Below are 23,072 nucleotides of genomic sequence, written 5' to 3' on the forward strand. Positions count from 1 at the left end.
ACGATTCTTTTCCTTTTTTTTTTTTTTTAATGGAATTTTCACTTCTTTTATCAGCCTTTTTTCATGGTTTTCAGTATATAATAGCTCTTCTGTCAGGATAGTCAGCCAAGACAGTCCAAATCCTCTTCCTGATTATATCTATCTCAATTACTCAATCAGTGAGAGCCTTCAGTGAATTTAGTCACTTGAATGCTTTCTTTAAACTAGGATAATTTCAATATAGAATCACTTCACTTTAAGGACAGAAAGTAGTTCCTGCTGTCACTGTTTTGAAGAACTAGTTTCTAGGGGAAACTGTGAATGAAAGGATTTTTAGATGGTTTCAGATTACCCTGTCTGTAAGTGTTCCAGAGCCCAGCCATTCTCCTTTGAAGTTACATGCATTAATCCAGTACCTAGAGCAGATGCATGCAGTTTAACAAAGGAAAAATATTTCTCAAATTTACCTGTTGCATGAGGCCAGTGTCATGTATCCTCTGCTTTAGAAAGAGAGATGCAGAGACCTGTGCAGTAGGTCTGGAGTCACAGAGCCGCATTTTTTCTGTAGAGTCCTGTATATGCCAACTCACATTAGTATCCACTGCCTGTCATTTGCTCAGAGAGCTACGTATGGTAAAGAGTTCATGGAAGCACTCTGAGGCAAACACTCACTGAGGCAAAAAGAGCATTCAGTACCCCAGCCTTTTCCATGTCCTGTGTCACCAGGTGTCCTACCTCATTCAGCTGTGGGCCCACATTTCCCCATCTCTCCTTTCGTCACCTATGTACTTAAAGAAGCCTTTGCTGTTGTCTTTGACATCCCTGGCCAGGTTCAATCCCATTTGGGTTTTAGCTTTTCTAACTTTATCCCTGGATGCTCAGACAATGTTTCTGTATTCCTCCCACATTACCTGTTTTTGTTTGAATTTGTCCAGAAGCTCCTTGTTCATCCATGCAGTCCTCCTGGCATTTTTGCTCAACTTCCTATGCATTGGGAAGTTGCCTTCATTGCTATAAGTCTCTCTCTTTGGTCCAGGGTATGGATGATATGCTGGAATGGCCATTTATCTGTGGCTTCTGAATGACTACCTGCTAATTTACTTAACTGATTGTTCCTTCTCCTGCTCATCACCAAGTCAGAGACCTCCTTCAGCTCATGGCAGCAGAGACGTGTGGAAGGCCACTGCCTATCTAAGCAAATCAGAATAGTAAGAGTTAAGATGATGAGAAAACACAAAAATTAAGAAAACAGGAGGGAGGAGAAATAAATGGGTAAAGTTCAAGTGGGAAGAGAACTTCTTGAGACAAAAAAGGGAAGAAGCATGAGAAAAAAGTTGATCCATTTTGAAAAAGAGCAAAAAAATTTACTCCAGTCAATGTTTATTATTGATTTCCTCAGTGGGGGTAAAAAAGGGAACACAATTAAAACCTAGAGGGTAGCTACTTCCTAAGATACAGGAAACATATCTATGCAGGTTTCTGTCCTTAGGGATGAGAAGCATACTGACAATTTACCATGCCCATCTTAAATGTCTTGTATAGGTTATATCTTGAAGACTTTCTCGTATTGCCCTGAAGATCTTTTTTAATGCAATGATCTTGAACTTTGCTCATTTGTTTTTAGATTTGTCAATATGCATCAGTTTTCAATACTAAACATTTTACCCTTTTTTTGTGTACCAGGCTACCGAATGTCAGCACCACAAAAATGTCCAGAAGAAATATATAAAATTATGCAGAGATGCTGGGACTACAAACCAGAAAACCGGCCAAAATTCAGTGAGATTCAGAAAGACCTGTCTTCCATCAAAAAGAAAGTGACATAGTGATAAACAAGTGCCAAAATCCATGTGTGGGACTTTATTTTCCAGTGAAGTAATTTTTTCCCCTCAAACAGTATGCGTTTATACAACATTATTTGCAATATTCTTCTAGGTTTACTTTGAAATTAACTGGTTTTTTATATACATGTGTACCATCTTGAATGATGCATTAAAGACATATACTGCAAAATGCTATATATCCAGTCACAGTAATATTGTCATTTAGGTTACATGTAAATAGAGAAGCACATACTATAGATTTAAGGGACTGTGGCTTCTATCTGTTCTACAGCAAGTAACTGCTCTTGTCATGTTTCAGAGATTTTCTACTTTAAGCTGTGTTCTCATTCTGCTATCCCTGTCCCATATGTCAACACCAGCAGCACCCTGAAGTGGTGACTGTTGTACATGTTGGCCTTAAAACTGAAGACAGTTTTGACAAGTATTTCAACTAGAAACGTTTATATTTTTTTTAATTCTTTCTGCAACTTATATTTTTAAGTGATACTTTGTTTTGAGGATGATGGTCAGTTAGATTCTGGATGCAAATGTGCTTACTGAACCATGAAATCCAGAATTTTCTTTTGTAGAAAATTGAGTTACTTGTGCATTTTTTACTATACTGTAGCAAATACTTCTGACTTTTGATGTGATTTCTTAAGCCACGTCTTTTCTTCCTACAAAGCCATCAGAATTCAGTAATATGTCTCCTTTACATTGACCTATGTTTATTTAAGAAGAAAAAAAAAAAAAGTATCAAGCCTTGATTACACATGTTAAGAAATACTGCAAATCACCTGCCTTCCAAAGAATATGTAAAAGCACTAGGCCAACAGAAAGAGGTTTACTAATGATTGCAGGAGATAACAAATATCATTGATCTTATAGGAGTTAAAGAATGTGAATTGCTAAATTTGCTTTTGATCCTGATTTTTTTCCTAAAATTGGTAATAATTCTGAGTGCAGCTGGAGCCTACAAACTTTTACACTAAGCAAAAGTACGTTCCATGCATAGTGTGGAGTATATTCTATGCATAACCTTCTAAGTTCTTTAAATCATTGCAATCAGACTTCAAAGACTAAGGCAGGCAAGTTTTAAATGCCACCAGAAATAAAAAACTTTTATGTGTAAAAAAAAAATCCATCAGAAGGAATAAAAACTTACTAGATAGGGTAGGGAGGACAGGAACAGTTTGTTACTCTGGCTCTGGGTCCTCTTTGCAGGTGGAATTATCTTCTAGGGCCTTACATAGGAATAGGAACAAGTTACAGTATCCTGGTCTGAGTTGCAGAGTTAAGGTGCTTAAAATTTTCTAAGTATTAACTAAAATTTTCTGATCGAGGAATACCAGCTGCTGCTAATGCAAGTAGGAAACAGGAATTACAAGTAACACAGCATCTGGAATGTTAATTAGCCCTATATTTAATTGTTACAGTGGGATTGAGATGTAGTGAAGTCAGTGACAACATTACATTTTTATTTCTGTTAAGGTGACTTTTCTATTGTCCACAATATTTTTGCTCTGTAAGGTGTATTTATAGTAGTACTGAGTGGTAATGTGTAAGGGCTATGTGTGACCAAAATATGTGTAGTCTAGAAGCGTTTGTTACATTGGAGTTAGTGTCCAAATAAAACAATGAATGATCGTGCTGGACCACGTCACCTGCATTTGAGGTGGAACTGTCAGCATCCAAATATAAGGAATAGTGAGTGCTTCTTGCATTTCCTAAGTGATTTTTTTCTTGGAGCTAAGGAAGCATCTACATACCCGTGAAGGTATAGTGCTCGGAGAACTTGGGGGCATAAATTTAAACTTCCTTATAAGCATACAGGATATATTTACTTAGTTCTGTACTTCCAAGTAACCCAAAGATATTTTTCAAGAGCAATGGGAAACATTCTTGTTAGTTTGTATGCTTACTTTAGTAGTACACAAAGTTTGTGCCCTAATTTGCTAGTCTGCTAATGCAAATGCAAGTGTACTAAGATTTAAGGAGTGTTTCACAATCATTTGGAAAAATCCAAGATTCATCCAACTAAAGTTCCTTATGTATGCATCACTAAAGTCTGCAAGTCAGGATAACGGTGTCTCCTCTGTCAGCATTCATAGCTTCTCTGGAGAGTTAATATTCTTCTGCCATGAAAGAGATTAACTGTTTCTTTGCTATATGGCCTCTTGACAGCAGAGAAATACCGGTTTACTTTTATATAATAAATCACTGTTTTTCTTGTCTTAAATTAACCAGTCACCATCCTGACTCTCATGTAAAGATAAAAATCATGCTCGTATTTGTATTCTGAAATAGTTAATATTTCTAATTCATATCACACTTCTGTTTAAATTTAAAGACTTTTTAAAATGTGGAATTTCTACAGCAGCAAGAAAATGTATTCTTATTCCTGAAGTAGGCATCAGTTCAGTTCAAAAATAATAACCCTTTGGGAGAATACCAGAAATAAGTTCGTAGGTCTAGAATAAATTTAAACACAGGTACATGTCTCTTCAAATATTTAAACTCTTTTCTTACCATTAATTTGGCAGTTTGTGGCAGAACTTGCTCATCATGTCTTACTTGTAATTACTGCAATTATACAATTTAGGAAGTGGAATTCATACTTATAGATAGTGATTTTATTTTTTGTAAACTCCTCCCAGGGAGTTCACAAACAAAACTGCCATACAATGAAATTTAAAAGAAAGACATGGAATTCAAAACCAAATCTGCCGTATCTGATTTCTGTGGACTTTTGAAGACTTAGTCTTGCTAAGTCTCTTAAGAATCTCTCCTGAATAAGTCTCTCTTTCATTAGCCAGATACTGGTCATTCGGCTTACGTACTGTGCTTATCCTAGAGAACTTATAAAACAGTTAAGACTCAGTCTCGTCTGCAAGTGTAGTATTCCAGGTAGGTTCTTACATCACCACTGCCCCAACCAGGGGGAGCCTGAGGGAATCCAGAATTTTTTATGCTGTTAAATGGGAGAAACTCTGAATACTGCTAAGGGTCAGGTAGAAGTACCTCAACCTGTTTCATGAGATGGACTTCAATAGGTTTTCTTATTGTCATCTTTTTCCAAGGAATTGCATTCATCGTTTTAAGAAAGATTCTTCTGAGGGCAAAACATGTATCCTTAAGTTTGTTTACACTAGAAATTAAGCACACATGTTAGCCTCAGAGTTCAGTTGTTAGTGTAATCATGAGGATTCCTAAGGATTTCAACTCTATGGAAAGTAAAATAGTGAAAACTGGCCTGTCTGAAAGCAAACCTTGCTTCCGCAGAGCATGGCCTTGTACAGTCCCACAAAGACATTCTCTTGGAAATGTACATTTGCGTTGGTTTCTAATGAAACCAATGAACTAGTTTTTTTCATATAGCAACTACAGTTATACTGCATTTAACAAAAATCTGACTTTTTGCAGAGTTGCCTAATATTTTTATTGGAAGTTGTTGTTGGAACATGCATCACCAGAAGGCTGTCAGTAAAGAACTGGAGTTTGTAAAGTAAGCCTGGTCTTATTGATGAGAAACAGAAAACTGCTTAAGGAAATACTAGGTTATTCATACTTAAATATTTTTTCATCCATGTCTTTGACCACCTGTTATGCTTACTCAAATCCTACAAGCACAACACTAAAACTTACTGCACGTTACTAAAACTAAGAAGTTATCCATTTCTTATATCTTTTACTCCTTTTTGTACCCTTTGTAAAGATACTAAAGAAAATGCACTTTCCTAAAGTTACCGAGTAACCAACTCTCAGAAACATTTAAAAGTGTCTCCCCCCCTCCCCAAATTTTCCCAGATGTGCTGCTGCATGGGTATTAACAATAGTGATTAGCTACTAGCCCTGTTTCCACCGGTCTTGCTGTCATGTCCTCTAAATGGCGGTGCCACTGATGCACTTGAAACAGTGAAATATTTTAATATATGAGTTACTATGTAAATAGTGTCATCAAACATGATATTCAAGAGCAGTAGTTCTGAAAATCGTTGTCACAAGTAATGATAACTCATTATAAAGGTGGAATAAAAAGAAAGAGGCTAATTGAGAGAATCCGCTTTCTCTAACAGCTGTCCTGTTTGTAGGCAATAGAAATGTTTGTTATGCCAGTGCACGTCAATTTGTAACATTTTTATGACTGAGCATAAAACAGCTTGCTAGTAACAGAAGAGTTCACCAATTAATTTTTTATTCCTCATGCACAAAAGGGCATGTGATATTGCTGGTAGCATTCTTGCTAGGCAAGCCAGGATATGTGGAGGGAAGAGTACAGAAGAAAGAATACCACAGGGTTGATATTTTTTTTCTTCTTAGAATCATATTCATGTGGTTCACTTTCAGGAATACAGGACTTTAATTAGTAATTAGAAAGTACAGGCCAAGTCCAGTATTTCTGAAGATCCAAAGAACCATGAGTTTTTCAGAGTAATCTGGTAAATGAGAGAAAGAGCGCAAGCTTAAAAAGCTGAGAGCTCCAGATGGAAACAGAAGAATCCTTTCTCTTGTCACATTCTGAATGGTCTTTCAAGTATTGCTACAGCTTTTTCCTGAAACTGGTAATGCAACTGTGATTTCCATGTCTTGCATACTTTTCAGCATTGCATATTTGTGCATTATTAACACCCAAATTTACTTTCAGACCAAGGAAGGAAAGACTCTCGTTGAAAAGAACAGCAAGTTCTGTCTGGTAGCTCCCACATTTTTCTTAACTTCCACATTCAGTTACCAGAGTCATTGTGTTCATTATAATAAGCACCGGATAGAACAGTAGCTGGAAGCTAGACAATGCCTTTATATCAGCAGCTAATCCTCCAAAATTTCACAGCTTTGACTTTAGAAGCCAACCTGGGTTTGACTCTGTGTCAAATAAGCAAAAGCAATTTCCGTATTTCAGCCTTACTACTAATGTATAAAATAGGAAGGTTGAGAGATATATATACTGCTCTCTCCAAGGGAATGCTACCTCCACCAATAACCGTAAATTACCCTTATGTCCCTGATATATCCCTGTCTTTTTGACATAAAATTCTAACTGGAATGTATGTCCAGGTATAGAACTTGGATATTAACTCTGAGTTGTTTCATTTTCAGGAAGTTGTATATCATTAGCTGTTTTAGAACACCATTTTCTCAGACACCATGTAGGCAGGACTTAAATTGGAATTTTCAGATGGTTTGGGGATATTTTTTTTTGTGAGATGAAGGACTAATTAGATCGCTATCTACATGCATTGTTGTTTTGCAGATGTTCCAGATTAAAGCTGTGAGCGAGTAGTTCATTTATAGATCTCAGATTATGTATGCCTTCTCTAAATCAAAACCTGCTAAGCATACTTAGAAGAAATGGGTAAACAAAGTCTTCGAATATAGTTGACTGAGGTTATAAAGTGAAAAGTTCTTAGAAGAGCCATGAACCACATTCTTTCTTCCTCTACCCTTCCAGAATTGAATGCTTTGTAAACAAAACCTGCAATAACTGGCTTTGTGTTTATAGATAAATATAAACTGTGAACCTGTATGATAGCCTAGGACTCACATTGCTAGTAGCAAAGAGGGCTTGGAAAAAAATGTTCCTAAATTGCTACTATTTGGCACTGTCATCTAGTTTTAGAACTACAAATGCTTATAGGCAAGTACATAAGTTTTGTAAGCATGGTAAGAGAGCGCATGCTTCTCCATTGAAACTGTTCACCAATTTAAGGCAACTATGCTTTCTAAAAGAAAAATCAGACTGATCAGTGATTCCTTCTAGACTACACATGTTGAAAGTATGAGCCAGAAGTTTCCACTGCTAAAAAAAGAAAGATCCACACCACTGTCTTTATATACAGCCAGCTCAGTCTTTCTCAAGATATAAAGAATTCCATAATTGTTAAACACAGTAGTAATAAAAAATCCTTTGACTACTGATATGTAAACTACTTCACTCCGATCTTTTGCTTCAACTATTAAGGAATCTTTCTGCTCTTTAAAAAGGGCTGCAGTAAGCTTTCAGCTCTAGCTGAGCTCTGCTGTAATAATCTGGCGTGTTGCATCTCCCAGACATTTCCTAATTCTGATGGTTCCATGTATCACCGATAGTGCCCTTTCACTTTATTAAAAAAAGAGTTACTCTTGTAACAGAAAAGTTCAAGTATATTCCTGCTTTTGTTTGACTCAAAAACATTGTAGTGATGTTATACCTTGATACCTGTGGCAATGTGTTTGTATGAAAATTGAAGTAACTGTGAATTAAGGTGAAGCACATTGTTCAAATCATGTTTTTAATCAAGTTACAAACCCTAAGTATATCATTAATTGTCCTTATTGTAAAAGACATCAGAAAAACAACACTTCTGACTGCCTGGTTTATGATACAGAGCATGCTGCTCCTACTAGGGAACAGTATAAAGCTAAATATGCTCCTTGAAAAAGGAATTATTCTGCTGTCAGACCAGATCCAAACACTATCTTTAAAATCAACAGCAGTGACTTAATTCCAACTAAACCTTATTGTAAACTTCCTTCTTCTTAACAGGCCTTTCCAAATAGTATTAATTTTCATTACTGTCATCCATTTTGCTTTTAGAAATTTGAATTCTGTACATCATATAACATTTACTTACATTGGTAATTATAGCCCCACCACCACGAAGTGCTGAGACTAGCCACTTCAGAAGATAAGCATTGATAAGTCAGTAAAAGTCTACGGGGAACTGATCTTTCACTAGTTGTCTGAGCTTATATGGCTTAATGCATTTTAAATATCACTAAAGTAATTGTTTCAATTAAAACCTGTTAGGCAGTTTGAATGGCAGTATTCCTTGCTCAAGCTATCTCTGCAATAGTAATATTTGTATTTGACTTGAAGTCAAGAAGGTAGAACTGTACCTTCCTTTAGTTTATCAGGGAAGAGAACTGCTGAGTTCAGGTAGCCAATTCAGGTGCCGTCAGCAGTTCTGATACGTAGCTTGGATACAGCCAGGATGACAAAGAGAAGGTCTTGCAGTCTGCATGGCTGCTCGTTATAGTACCCTGTACTTGCTACAAGTCACTAATAAATCCTCTGGAGACTGGAAGTTTGCTGTATCTCTGAGTGTGGCTAATGCCTTAAATCACCTGAAGCTGTAGTACTTAAGGAGAAAAAGTGGCATTTTTTTTCTTTGTTATTAAATGCAGAAATGCAATATGCAATGGGGATCCTCTGCATTGTTTTCCTTCCTTCCACCTCCAGCTTGGTCGTGTCACAGTTTCAAAGTCTTCAATAGACGGAACAACTAGATGAAACATGTCTGTTTCTGCTCTTAATTTTATTGTTCCTTGTAACTGATAAGTTAACTTGTCTTTTTTTCCACCAAGCTTCCTGTCTAATTTTCACTAAAATGCAAAAAACTTGTAATAGGAAAAAACTCATGATGTAGGCTCATCACACAGGACACAAAAGGCAGGCAGACTCCTACAAAGAAATTTTGAGGACTGAAAGCCAACAATAAGCACCTGTCTTGTCCCTTCTATTAAAGGAGTGTGTAGTTATATGCATGTTCAAATGACTTCCAGAGATGAAACTTGGACTAAGATTGGTAGGACTGCTGTTTTTTCAGTTGCATGTGTTACTTTTCCTTTGTATAATTGTAGGCATCTGGAAATGGAGGAGGAGTGTTGGGGAAGGAGGGAAGGTTGGTTCACTGACCTGCTAGCACACACACGACTTGACACCAGTAACCTTGAGTGGGGCACAGGTACCGTTTGCAAATGTGTTTAGATTTCTATTCAATTTTGTGCCAAAGTATGCACCAGCAAGTTTAATATCAGGTAAAGCACCTTTTATACTCTTTGTTGTTTAAAAATAATATATTTGTGAAACAGATCGATAATTCATGACACTGGAAATGGGTGCTTCTTCCCAAAAGTACACATGTAAAAAAAAAAAAAGGAAACAACATTTGTGAGTTTATCTGGCTTTTAAGCAAGTCTGAAAATGATAACTATGTAATACAGTTGCCATTTGTCTGTCCTTTATATTTTAAATAGATCTGCATTTTAACTTTATTTATTTGCCAATTTTTTATATACTTTAAAATTACACTTTTGAACTCAAGCTAACTTGTTATTTTCCCAGGCTGTTACAGTTTTCTTGTAAACTGCAGACCATTTTTGAATAGTCCTTTGTCTTTTCTTATGGACCAGTTACCACTAATGAGTCTGCAGTCCCCTTTTTACTGTACTCTTCCAATAAATGTAAAATATTTGTATCAAGCTGTCTCATTTTATTTGGTATTTACAGGTTGTCTTTATTCACTTGCTTCTGTAATCAAGTGGAAGATCAGCTCTAGTAACATTGCTCTTGGGAATAGCTACAATTCAAAATACTCTGTTTCCCAAAGGAAAAAAAAAATCAATTTTGTTTGAATTTTTTTGGCAATTTCCAAAGTTAATATCTTGTGATCCTCACTCACAATTTGGCTGTCAGTTGTTTACCTTTTGTATATCAGATGGCCTTGAAAGGAGTAACCTAGTGGGCAGAAGGAAAAGGGCATGTTGAAACAGGCTGAGAAGTTTGGGGCTGGAGCTCTGCAGTTTTGAGGATGTTAAACCATGCGTGCTTTTTCAAGCCAGAAATGTGTAAGAAGCTAGACACTGAAAAGCAAACATGCATATTCTGTACCCCAACAGCAAAGCAAAATCTACAAATGGTTCCATATCCAAGTTCATACTGTTTCTTTTACATGATCTAGTGCTCTGTATCCTTTTATTTAGCAAAAAAAATATCATATTATGCATATTCTAAATGCAAGTTGCATTTTAAAGCAGTCTGTTTAAAGCTACTTTACGCTTTACTTTGAACGAAACCAATCTCCATAATAATTGCCATTATCACCACACTTCGATGCAATGTATTTGATTTTCATAATCCTTTCTTAATATAAAGACTGTGATACCGAAATTACAACTGAGGTAAAAAATCAGAATTAGTATGCCTTAAAAATTTTAAACAAATCTTTTGAGATCTCGTGGTTAATGTAAAGTATAAATACCCCACTGAAAGAACGTAGTCCACTGCCTTATACTCCCTGCAGATGCACTTTCTTTTAACATCCAACAATCGGTAAAAAGACAGTTTTTTGTGTATCTGCACCCTTAAACAGTGTCATTAAGCACACTGTGCTGGCACAGCAATGTGATTTGCAAGACTTGGTGCTTGACTGAAGAAGGAGTTAGCAAAGAAGCAAATTTATGGCACTGGTTCATAAGTGGGACTAAGGTAGTTTTCCTCGCCATCTCCTAATAATCATGAGTGGGGAGATGTAAGTCCAAAGCTCATCCCCTGAATTTTCCAGTATGTGTTGAAACAGAAGACAACACAGTATGGGACTGCACATAGCTCTGGTACAATTGTGCTGAGAGACTAATTTATTAGCAGGATAATTTTAGAAAGGTTACTGCAACTAAATATGTTCTGCTCAGTGATGCCTGGCCTCCAAATAATAAAAACATGTTGTTTGAAAACCTGCTACTGCCAAATGTTGAGCAGCACAGGGCCATCAAATTTCCTCATTTGAAGTGTCACAGCAGTTAATTAGGAATGAAGCTAAAGAAAGGACCCTTCGAGGTGATCGGGGCCTTTGTACAGTCCTACTTTTTTTTTTTTTTTACAGTTTATAAGTAGATTTGGAGTTTAAAAGATCAAGTTGATAAGAATTCTCAGAAGAGCCCAAAGGACATTAAGCACCTAAGGACAACTTCAAATGGCAGATCACAACAATTCCATATTCTTGAGATGCCCGATCTAACCACTTAGGCACATCTTCCCCTAAGAAACTTAACAATCTGCAGTAGCAAAATGGTCCTATGCAGGAGAACATATGCCCCAATTCCAACACACCCATAACACTTCTTCTCATATTTCAGTTCAAGTTTTCCACCTGGGACTTTTCCTGCCTAGCTGACATGTGAGTACAACTGGCAAAACTCTGCACAGAAGACATCTGGGAACAGAAGTGTTGATACTGGGTAGCACTGCTTGCATCCATCCAATTTTTTATAATCACCCAACGTTTACATTTCAAAGCTAGATCAGTTCTTCTTCTCTGCAAGTGATAGACATACCTCCCTCCCGTTTAGATCCAAATACTGGGCATGCAAAGATGTTTAGATACTCAGGTGCAAACCTTCCCTTGAAGTTTGGTAGAAGTATTGCTTTTGTTAAATGAGGCAGAGACATTGATCTTACTCAGAGACACAGAAGAGGCTCACTGCTGAGGACTCCAAGCAGAAGTATGTGCCTCCCTTCAGCCTGATGCAAGGGATTTGGGGAGCTAGTGGAAGAGCAGGGAGGGAGAGAATTATTTTGTGGAGCAGATTTTTTTCCTTTCCAGCATATTCAATTCAGTGGCCCACTGGGTCTGCTGACTGCCATCAGAGTTGCTCTTGGGTCCCTAAATCTCCACTACCTCCACACTCTGGGAGCTTAACTCAGGCCAAAGACTGTAGAGGGCTCAAAAGCTGAGTATTCCCATATTTAAAATGTTTGGTGGATCTACCCCCAAAACCAAACAGGAGTGAAGAAACCTGCGATAAGTCACACTTGCTCAGCATGGAGCCTGAGTCCCATCACAAGTCACTGAGTATTAAGTTCCAGCAGTGCCAGAATTACATGTTTCTGATATGAAAATGATTTGAAGGACTGCTTGGTCTCCATCACACGCATTCAATGAGGCTACTCTGCAGCTAGGTTTCGGTTGTCCTTCCAGTTACGGTCTAGTCATAAGAAGTGCAAAAATACAGTAACACGACTTATGAGGTCTGAATTGCAGCTGTACAATTTTCACCTCAAAGGACATGATGCAGACAACCACAGAGAAAGTGAAAGTCAATGACACGTGCAGACACCACTAACCCTGCAACACGCAGAGCTCTTCAATGCACTTTCATCAGTATTCATCGCCTCCTCCAGCCTTGCAAGTTCCCCCTCACTTCCTTGCAAGTATGCCACACTAAAAGCACTGCTGCTGAACAGTCTTCAGAAGTGCATCTGGACTAAAGAAATAGCTCTGTGTTGAGAATACAGAATAATGAAACACTGTGCTCTAATTTTCTAATAACTGAGCTTTCAGTGACCTAATATTCTGCACAAAGAAGTCAGAGAAGAGTAAAATCAAACTATTATCTGGCTTTGCATCCTCAAAAGAACAGACCGGCATTTGACCATGCTGTAGTGGAAGGAAGCATGCATCTTCAACACACATTTTTGACTCATGATATATTAGTTCTCTGACAGCTGAAGGAAAAATGAAATTGCATTAGCAACATCTGGAGTATATTGAAATATTTTTCTACTTTCTCTCTTAAAAGCTTGCATGGCCGAGTGTAATTCACTACAGAGAAAGCACAGAGAAGGATAAGTAGGATAATCCAGTTGCTAAAAGTTAGTCTGTGCAATCAGCAGCTATAAAGCCCATCCTGTTAACACTAACAAATACAAGTTACAGCCAGTGTAAAGTTGGACCAACTCATACTAAGCTCTTATGTAAAAAATTTGACTCCTAAGGGCCCTTTCTCATCTAAACTTACAGCCCTGTGGGTTCAAAGAAAAAAAAATCCTTTCTAATACTATATAAACCTGAGTTGGAAAAGAAAAAAAATGCAGTGACCCAGGCCTAACTAGATATAACTAGAGCACCTTCTGATATGATGGAGCTCGACAGGTAGTTTGCATTTCACTCATAGTTATGGACCCAGAGGGATAGGTCTCTAATGTCTGGGCCTGACTAGAGGTCATTTTTCTGCCATGCAGCTCATTTATTGAAAGATACCTTTACCTTCTGTGTTTCCACATGTTTCGGGTAGACCTGACCCAGGGGCTGGGACCCAGTGGACTATGGGTGGTTGTCGTGGTTTAGCGGCAGCTCAGCCCCACACAGCCGCTCGCTCACTCCCCCAGCGGTAGATGGGGGAGAGAATCAGAAGGGTAACGCTCGTGGGTTGGGATAAGAGCAGTTTAATAATTAAAATTAAAAGAAACAACAACAGAAATGCAATGTAAAGGATAACAGCGAGAGGTGCAAAGCCCAGGGGGAGGGGGGAAGGGAGGGGAATGAACTGCCGAAACAAACAGCACGCACCGCAGCCGCTCACCGCCCGCCGACCCGACGCCGCGCCGCCCCCGCGCTGCCACTGCCCCCCCTTCATATCTTTGTCACGGTGTCACGTGGTATGGAATGAACGTGCCATTGGCCAGTCGGGGTCAGCCGCCCCCACCATGGCCCTGCCCCTCCCAGCCCCCCCCGCCACGCGGCAGACCACGGGAAGCTGGAAAGGTAGCCGCTCCCCCCATGGTGAGGAGAATTAGCCCCTTCTCAGCCAAAACCGGCACATTCTCCACCCCTTATTCCATACCATTTACACCATGCCCAGGTCCCATACCATCCAATACAACCTTACCAACCACCACCCCTCCCCTTCCCATCCTTTAACATAATACACAGACATCATTCCCTTAGTCTATGGACCTTCCCTGTAAAATGTCCTTTAAAATGTCCATTGAGTTCACCCAGTCCATGACCTGGGCTCCATCTGTCCTATCAGTCTTTCAGGGTGGGAGAGATGGTGTGTGTGGCGTTGGGTTGCTGCATACCGAGTCAGTCATCATTCCATCCCTGCTGCACGGCTTGTTTCACAGATTATCTTCCATGGGTTGGGGAGGCTCGTACTCTGATATCATTGATACAACACAGAGGTGACACACAATATTATATAGCAGTTCACATTGTGCCATTCAGTTCATTGACTGTTTTTGCCCAAAATCATATCCCCTTGAGGCACACATGGGATTTCTCCATCCTCCCGCATCACCCACGAAGTGCACCCAGGTCCTCAAGCAAAAGCAATTCCACGAATGGGTTTGCCTTTGCCTGAGGCAGGAAGAACCCAGGCTGTTTTGCCCAGCATAGATTTTATGTGCACTACAGGGACTCTATCCCCTTTCACAGTATGTAGGATTTCTGACTGGGCAGGGCCAGCTCGGTTGGCAGATCCCCTCGTGTTGACTAACCACGTGGCTTTTGCTCAATGTGTATCCCAGTGCTTGAATGTTCCACCCCCCATTGCTCTCAGTGTAGTTTTTAACAGTCCATTGTACCCTTCAATTTTCCCAGAGGCTGGTGCGTGATGGGGGACGTGATACACCCACTCAATGCCATGCTCTTTGGCCCAGGTGTCTATGAGGCTATTTTGGAAATGAGTCCCATTGTCTGACTCAGTTCTCTCTAGGGTGCCATGTCGCCACAGCACTTGTTTTTCGAGACTCAGGACAGTGTTCAGGGCAGTGGCGTGGGGGACAGGATATGTTTCCAGCCAGCCGGTTGTTGTTTCTACCATTGTAAGCACATGGCGCTTGCCTTGGCAGGTTTGTGGGAGTGTGATATAGTCAATTTGCCAGGCCTGCCCATATTTATGTTTCAGCCATCGCCCCCCATACCACAGAGGCTTTACCCGCTTTGCTTGCTTGATTGCAGTGCATGTTTCGCATTTGCAGACAGCCTGTGCAATTGCGTCCATGGTCAAGTCCAACCCTCAATCACGAGCCCACCTGTATGTTGCATCTCTCCCTTGATGGCCTGAGGTCTCATGGGCCCACCGAGCTAGAAATAGTTCACCCTTATGCTGCCAGTCCAGACCCACCTCAGCCACTTCAATCTTGGCAGCCTGATCTACCTGCTGGTTGTTCTGACGTTCTTCAGTGGCCCGACTCTTGGGGACGTGAGCATCCACATGCCGTACCTTTACAACCAGGTTCTCTACCCGGGCAGCAATATCTTGCCACAATGTGACAGCCCACATGGGTTTGCCTCTGTGCTGCCAGTTGCTTTGCTTCCACTGCTGCAGCCAGCCCCACAGGGCATTTGCCACCATCCAGGAGTCAATATAGAGATAGAGCACTGGCCACTTTTCCCGTTCAGCGATGTCTAAGGCCAGCTGGATGGCCTTTACCTCTGCAAACTGGCTCGATTCACCTTCTCCTTCAGCAGTTTCTGCAACTTGTCGTGTAGGACTCCATACAGCAGCCTTCCATCTCCGGTGCTTTCCCACAGGGTGACAGGACCCATCAGTGAACAGGGCATACTGCTTCTCATCTTCTGACAGTTTGTTATAGAGTGAGGCTTCTTCAGCACGTGTCACCTCCTCCTCTGGTGATAATCCAAAATCTTTGCCTTCTGGCCAGCCCATAATCAATTCCAAGACTCCTGGGTGACTGGGATTTCCTACTCGAGCCCGCTGGGTGATCAGTGCAACCCATTTACTCCACGTAGCATCAGTTGCATGGTGTGTGGAGGGGACGCTTCCTTTGAACATCCAGCCCAGCACTGGCAGTCAGGGTGCCAGAAGCAACTGTGCCTCAGTACCAACCACTTCTGAAGCAGCTCGAACCCCTTCATATGCTGCCAATATCTCTTTTTCAGTTGGAGTATAGCGGGCTTCGGACCCTCTGTATCCACAACTCCAAAACCCTAGGGGTCGACCTTGGGTCTCCCCTGGTGCTTTCTGCCAGAGGCTCCAGGTAGGGCCATTCTCCCCGGCTGCAGTGTAGAGCACATTTTTTACATCGTGTCCTGCCCGGACTGGCCCAAGAGCTACTGCATGAACTATTTCCTGTTTAATCTGTTCAAAGGCCTGTCATTGCTCAGGGCCCCATTTGAAATCATTCTTCTTCCAGGTCACTTGATAGAGAGGGCTTACGATCAGGCTGTAATTTGGAATATGCATTCTCCAAAAACCCACAATGCCCAAGAAAGCTTGTGTTTCTTTTTTGCTAGTTGGTGGAGTCATGGCTGCTATTTTGTTGATCACATCCATTGGGATCTGACGACGACCATCTTGCCGTTTGATTCCTAAGAGCTGGATCTCTTGTGCGGGTCCCTTCACCGTACTTTGTTTTACGGCAAAACCAGCTTTCGGAAGGATTTGGACTATTTTCTCTCCTTCCTCAAAAACTTCTGCTGTGTTGCCCCACACGATGATGTCATCAATGTATTGAAGGTGTTCTGGAGCTTCTCCCTGTTTTAATACAGTCTGAATCAGTCCATGGCAAATGGTAGGACTGTGTTTCCACCCCTGGGGCAGTCGATTCCAGGTGTACTGGATGCCCCTCCAAGTGAAAGCAAACTGTGGCCTGCACTCTGCTGCCAGAGGGATTGAGAAGAATGCATTAGCGATATCAATTATGGCATAGCACTTGGCTGCCTTTGACTCCAGTTCATATTGAAGTTCTAGCATGTCTGGTACAGCAGCACTCAATGGTGCAGTGACTTCATTCAGGCCACGGTAATCTACTGTTAGCCTCCACTCTCCCTTAGACTTCTGCACCGGCCACATGGGACTGTTAAAGGGTGAGTGGGTCTTACCGATGAGTCCTTGGCTCCTCAGTTGGTGAATGAGCTCATGGATGGGGATCAGTCTCTGTTGGTGCGATATTGCCGCCGGTGCACTGTTGTGGTGGCGATCGGCACCTGTTGTTCTTTGACCTTCAGCAACCCCACAACAGAAGGCTCCTTCAAGAGGCCAGGCAAGGTAGACAGCTGTTTAATTTCCTCCGTCTCCAAGGCAGCTACACCCAAAGCCCACCTGTACCCTTTTGGGTCCTTGAAGTACCCTCTCCTGAGACAGTCTATGCCAAGGATGCACCGAGCCTCTGGGCCAGTCGCAATGGGGTGCTTCTGCCACTCATTCCCAGTTAGGCTCACTTCGGCCTCCAATACAGTTAGCTCTTGGGATCCCCCTGTCACTCCAGCAATGCTGATGGGTTCTGCCCCTGTACAGCTTGATGGCATTAAGGTGCACTGTGCACCAGTGTCCACTAATACTTTATACTCTGGTGGGTTGGACATACCAGGCCATTGGATCCACACAGTCCAGTAAGCCTGGTTATCCCTTTCCTCCACCCAGCTGGAGGCAGGGCCCCTCTAGTCCTGATCATGGCAGTCACTACTTGCTGTAAATGTGAATCAAGAGTCCCTCTATTACACTTAGAAATAAAATCAGCACTTCTACTCCTCTGTCTGGGGAGCTGCTCACTGGAAATTGGGGCAGCAGCTTTCCTGGAAGAGCATCCCTGAGTGATTGGTCTTCCTTGCAGTTCATGCACTCATGCCTCTAGGGTCGAGGTAGGCTTGCCATCCCCCCTCCTCATGTCCTCTCCATGGTCACGCAGGTAGAACCATAGGGTGGCCCGAGGTGTCTATCCTCTCCTTTGAGAGAGCTGAGACACTACGCTGTAGAGGTGGGGAGCAGGACATACCTTCTTTGAGTTGCTGGACCTCTTGGGATACTTTCTCCACAGCAGAGACTAGCGAGGAAGAGATATTTGTTTTGTAATCCCGGAGGCTATCAATCATGTCCGCCAGCGTTGGTGTCTCATCATCTTTCCAGGACATTACTCCAGTGAGTTTGCATGTGAAGGTGGTGCGCTCCTTACAAACTTCTGCCACATGGGTCATGTGCACTCGGCTTCATCTGGATCTTTGGATGACTGTTGGTTGTCCAGGTCACCATAAATCACCTCAAGCACAGCTAATTCCCTTAGATACTGGATGCCTTTGTCCATGGTTGTCCATTTTCCTGGGCGATATGTAACATCTTCTTTAAAGGGATACCTTTCCTTCACTCCAGACAGGAGTCGCCTCCAGAGGCTGAGGGCTTGTGGTTTTTTCCTGATTGCTTTGTCAACACCCCCTTCCCCAGAAAGGGATCCCAGTTGTTTGGCTTCTTTTCCCTCTAGTTCCAGGCTACTGGCCTCATTATCCCAGCATCGGAGCAGCCAGGTGACAATGTGCTCACCTGAACGACGGCTGAAATCTTTTTGCATATCTCGCAACTCACTCAAGGACAGGGATCGGGCGGTCTCTATTTCATTTATGACTCCTTCCTCCTCTCCTCGTGACAGCCCTGCTTTTTCATTATCCCGTTCTAAATGAGTTGACGTCCACTTCCAAGATTTTGTCTTGTGTATGGGGGCGACTGATACTGGTACGGGTTGATTCTCTGAGCCAGCTCCAGTACTTGTTGTGGGGGTTTGAGTGGCCGCAGTGCCTGTCGTCAGAGCTGGAGTGTCTACAGAGCCAGTCACTTTGCCTTTCAATCCAGAGACCTTTTCTTCCCCCTGGGGGCACTGAATACTGTTGAGCAGGGCTCGGTAGGCATGGGGCAGGCCCCAGCACGTTGCAGTTATCTGTGTCTCTCTGGAGTTCCCAGGGTAACAACATGCTTTCTCCAAGTATTCTACTAGTTTTTTAGGATTCTGCACTTGTTTGGGGGTGAAACTCCAAAGCACTGGAGGTGCCCACTGCCCTAGGTATTTGCCCATGCTATCCCACATGCCCTGCCACTCATAACTATCAAGCCTTGGGGCAGATTTCTGGGTGATATTCTTAAGTTGCTTACTCCAAACCAAAACAATATGCCCCAAAACTAACAATAAGTGCACCTTAACCACCCAAGGATGTTCAATCTACAAAAAGGTTGTTGTAATGGAGGCAGAGACGTCACAGAACAAAGTTGCAGAGGTACTATTCTGTATTTCCTCCATATAAAGTCTCTCCGAGGAGGAGGTATAATTCCTAATTGCCTCAACAAGGTGGTATCCAAAGTACAGTAACAGTTTCATCAAAAAACCCGAATACCAGATAAAGCTGAAAACAGGTGTCTGCATAACAAATATGGTAGGCAAAACATCACTAATCACAGCAGAACACAGCAGACTCAACAAACCAACACCGATCTTTAACACCAACTGCAAAAAGGACAACATGGTGCTGTGACCAGCAGCTGTTATTATCTCCAACCCTTGATCCCCAGGTTGGGCACCAAAAAGACTGTTGCGCTTTAGCCAGCAGCTCAGCCCCACACAGCCGCTCGCTCACTCCCTACCAGTAGACGGGGGAGGGAATCAGAAGGGTAACGCTCGTGGGTTGGGATAAGAACAATTTAATAATTAAAAGTCATGAAAGAACAACAGAAATGCAATGTAAAGGAGAGCAACGAGAGGCGCAAAGGCAGCCGCCCCCCTTGGTGAGGAGAATTAACCCCTTCTCAGCCAAAACCAGCACAGTGGTCAAGTCCACCTGAAGTCTGGGGCAAGACAGAAAGTCAGTCTCTCAATCAGCTGCACAGCACAAAAATAGGGCTATTCATGGAAAAGCAGGTGCAAAAAAATCAATCAACAAGCAATTCAGTTGGAGCAATTTCAAGTTTTTACCCATATATGGCTTGGTGATAGTCTAAATTATGTGCAAATTCTAAATTTTGGTTGGGACAGGGACTGAAACCAAGCTGCTCCCTTACTTAGAAGGCTTAGTGATTGATTTTGCATTTGAAGCAGGATTAAGCTGGTTTTTATATAAATCCAAATTTACAGTTTAGTCATTGGATCTGACTTTACCAAGTCTACTGCATCCAGATTTTCCACCAGCAGAGGTACAGCAAGCCATCTAGGTTTTCATTTTCAGGGACTCCCAGGCCCTCCTAGTGCTTCTGAGATGAGACACATCCCTGTAATCTCTCACCTTCAGGACTAACCCCATGGTGTCTTCAGAGCACACCTCCTGGGTGAGCCTCACCCAAAACACAGCCCGGGACATGACTTTATTCTCCTGCTGCCACATACATGTCACATTGTCACCCTCTAGCCAGCTTCTGGCCTTTCCCTTGTGAAAGCTGCCCTGATTTTGGGCTGAGGACTGGGTCTCCCACACCATGGGGCCACCAGCATCTCTCCCCACCTGTGGACATTCAGGAACAAAGTCACCAAGAATCAAAAATCACAGCCTGTTTTACACAGGAGTGTTCACTGGGCTAAAAATCAAGCCAGCACAAAGCCCAGGGTAAGAGGCAAGGAATATCTTCAGTGTGCTCACTTCAGAAGTGGGTGTGTTTTTAGAACGGCTTTTTCATTCTAGTTCACAAGTGCACATCCAGAAGCCCTCTTGTGGCCAGTGCAATGCCTTCCTCGTCTTGGAGTACAAAGCCCACGGTGTCCTCCTCCTCTCAGAGTACCAAGCCCTCACTAGGCATTGACAGTAAATGGGGAGGACAGTGAGCACTTCCATTATATCAAGTTTGAAGTCTGTAAGAGTACTTCACCACAAACAGACAACCAACACACTTCAGACATACTCGGCTCAACAGCAACAGGCCCAACCCCAAAACCTCTTTTTGTTTTTAAAAATAGGAGAGCTTCACATCTGTTCCCCCCTGACACTGCTATCCCAGCAGAATTTCTTACAGTGCCCTAAGAGACAGACAATTTTGCTTTCTTGCTGTGATGTATATAGCAGGATTCCTGCTTGATACCTGCTTCAGCCAGCTCTCTCAGACTCAGCAGCTCTGTCAAGCCTAGGATGTTTTATTTTTCTATTTTATTTTTTAAAAAAAAAACAGCAATAATGTTTAAAGAGGAAATGTATGAAAAACCCCTGTTATAAGAAGCAGTTGGCCAGCTTTGAAGAGGCTGTCAGCTTTGGCTGCCTTTTCCTGCAGTAGCTGATATTTCATATACAAGTGATGCTTTTAATAGTTTCAGACAGAGTTTCAATTGTTATTTGTACAACTAGCATGTTTCACCTCCACTTTTTCTTCAGAGGAAAATAGGTTTACCTTGCATTCCAGGACATAAAGTAACTCCCATTGGACTTGTGCCTAAGCACCTGTCTTTTGATCCCATCAGATTCACTGTTAGTACAGGCTTTTATATGAGACTCCTGGAACAACAAATGTGTGTTTCTGACAAGTGTTCAGCATTTTACAGTAACCAGTTATGAGGTTTCCTGAACTAGCTGAGCAGTGGAGAGTTATCCACAGACACCCCCAGAACTCACCGGCTCCCATCCCCACTAATTACACTTGCATGTGCAGATCCTGCAGGGCAGGGGCTTGGTATGGCACAACCACCTCCTCCTACAACCACTCAACAGATATAATTAAAAAAAATATCCAGGGCAAGGAACCCTTGAAACCCTCTGCTCTTCTAAAACTTGCTGCGCTAATCCAGGCAGGAACAGAGCTGTTGACATCTGCCCTCCCCTTTTTTCATTTTTTGGAAAGTCAGACCTTTCAAGAGAGTATGCCAGCCTTCAGCTACCAGGCTTTCAATACAGGGAACACAGAGACATTTTAAATATGAGGCAGTGCACATGAAGGTGGGGCTCAGGACAACAATCACACTTTCACACTCTGGCCCCATGAATCTGGAATTTTTCTGTGTTGTGAAGAAGCTGCACAAGCTACTGGTTGAAAGAAGCAGAGAGCAGGGTCATTCCTCAGATAGGGGTAGAGAGATAAGGGCTGCACCACCTGCTCTCCCAGTGTAAGCATCCTGTAGGTGTTTACATTAAACAGTCATTGGAGTGAAACACAAATGCTAAACATTCCTGGGACACCCACCAGGCCTCAAGGTTAACCAGTCCTCCCACAATCACTGACATTCCTCTTTGGAGGCCCAGCAAATGAACCTCCCTCCTCTGGTCCTGTGAAACTTTTATTTTCACAACCAGGGGAGGCAGGTGGGGAGAAAAGCCCTTGCCTAGCATTTGTGACCTTGACTTTCTCAGCCTCCAGAGCTGCAAGGGAAGATTTACTACGGCCTTGTAAACAAAGTAAAACACCACTCCTTGCAGACCCAGTTTCAGCTGTGATTACTGAACTGGGGAAAGCATCAAGCCCCATTTTGGAGCTTCCAGAAACCTGTGTGAGACACTCTGCTAGCGTGAAGGCAGCACTGGACCTTTGCCCAGCAACACTCAACATTGCCCTTCAACAACCTATGTCTATAGCCATCAGCATCCTGCACACCACTGCCTTGGACCTTGGTGGCTCCTGCCCAGCATGCTGCATACTTCCACATGTCTGTCCCACTCTCCTCCTTTCACCTTTCAGGTGAAAGACACCACCTGAAAGCAGTTCCTGAAAACCAGAGACTATAGATGACTTTGGAAAGCATAAACAACATATACAACAGTCTGTCACTCAGGGATTATTAGGTTTATTTCTACAACTCCTCTAATTACAAGATCACTGTGAAATACAAGCAAATTCAGTGATTTTAAGAGTAGGAAATGGGAAAAGCCGTGCAGCCTTCTAATATTTCTGCAGTTTCTTCACAATCCACTTGTAAGCAGTATGTGCTTTGCAGTCTGAGGTTTATCTACACTGGTTTACAGAGGAGTAGAGAGTAGTTCATTAAGGATATGTGTCAGAACAGAATTGTGTCATACAATTGCAGAAGCGCCAAGGTTC

General features: G+C 42.1%; 1 protein-coding gene across 1 annotated transcript in view; it reads left to right on the forward strand.

Moving 5' to 3' along the window:
* Positions 1-10,043, forward strand: part of FER (FER tyrosine kinase) — a 247,172-nt gene extending 237,129 nt beyond the window's left edge. Inside the window, exon 20 of the mRNA XM_064439290.1 lies at positions 1,663-10,043. Within this exon, the coding sequence (XP_064295360.1) occupies positions 1,663-1,805 (143 nt within the window). The 3' untranslated portion in view covers positions 1,806-10,043. The remainder of the gene's footprint in view (positions 1-1,662) is intronic.
* Positions 10,044-23,072: the final 13,029 nt, after the last annotated feature.

The sequence above is a fragment of the Phalacrocorax carbo genome, chromosome Z (genome assembly GCF_963921805.1).
Source record: "Phalacrocorax carbo chromosome Z, bPhaCar2.1, whole genome shotgun sequence".
Lineage (NCBI taxonomy): Eukaryota > Metazoa > Chordata > Aves > Suliformes > Phalacrocoracidae > Phalacrocorax > Phalacrocorax carbo.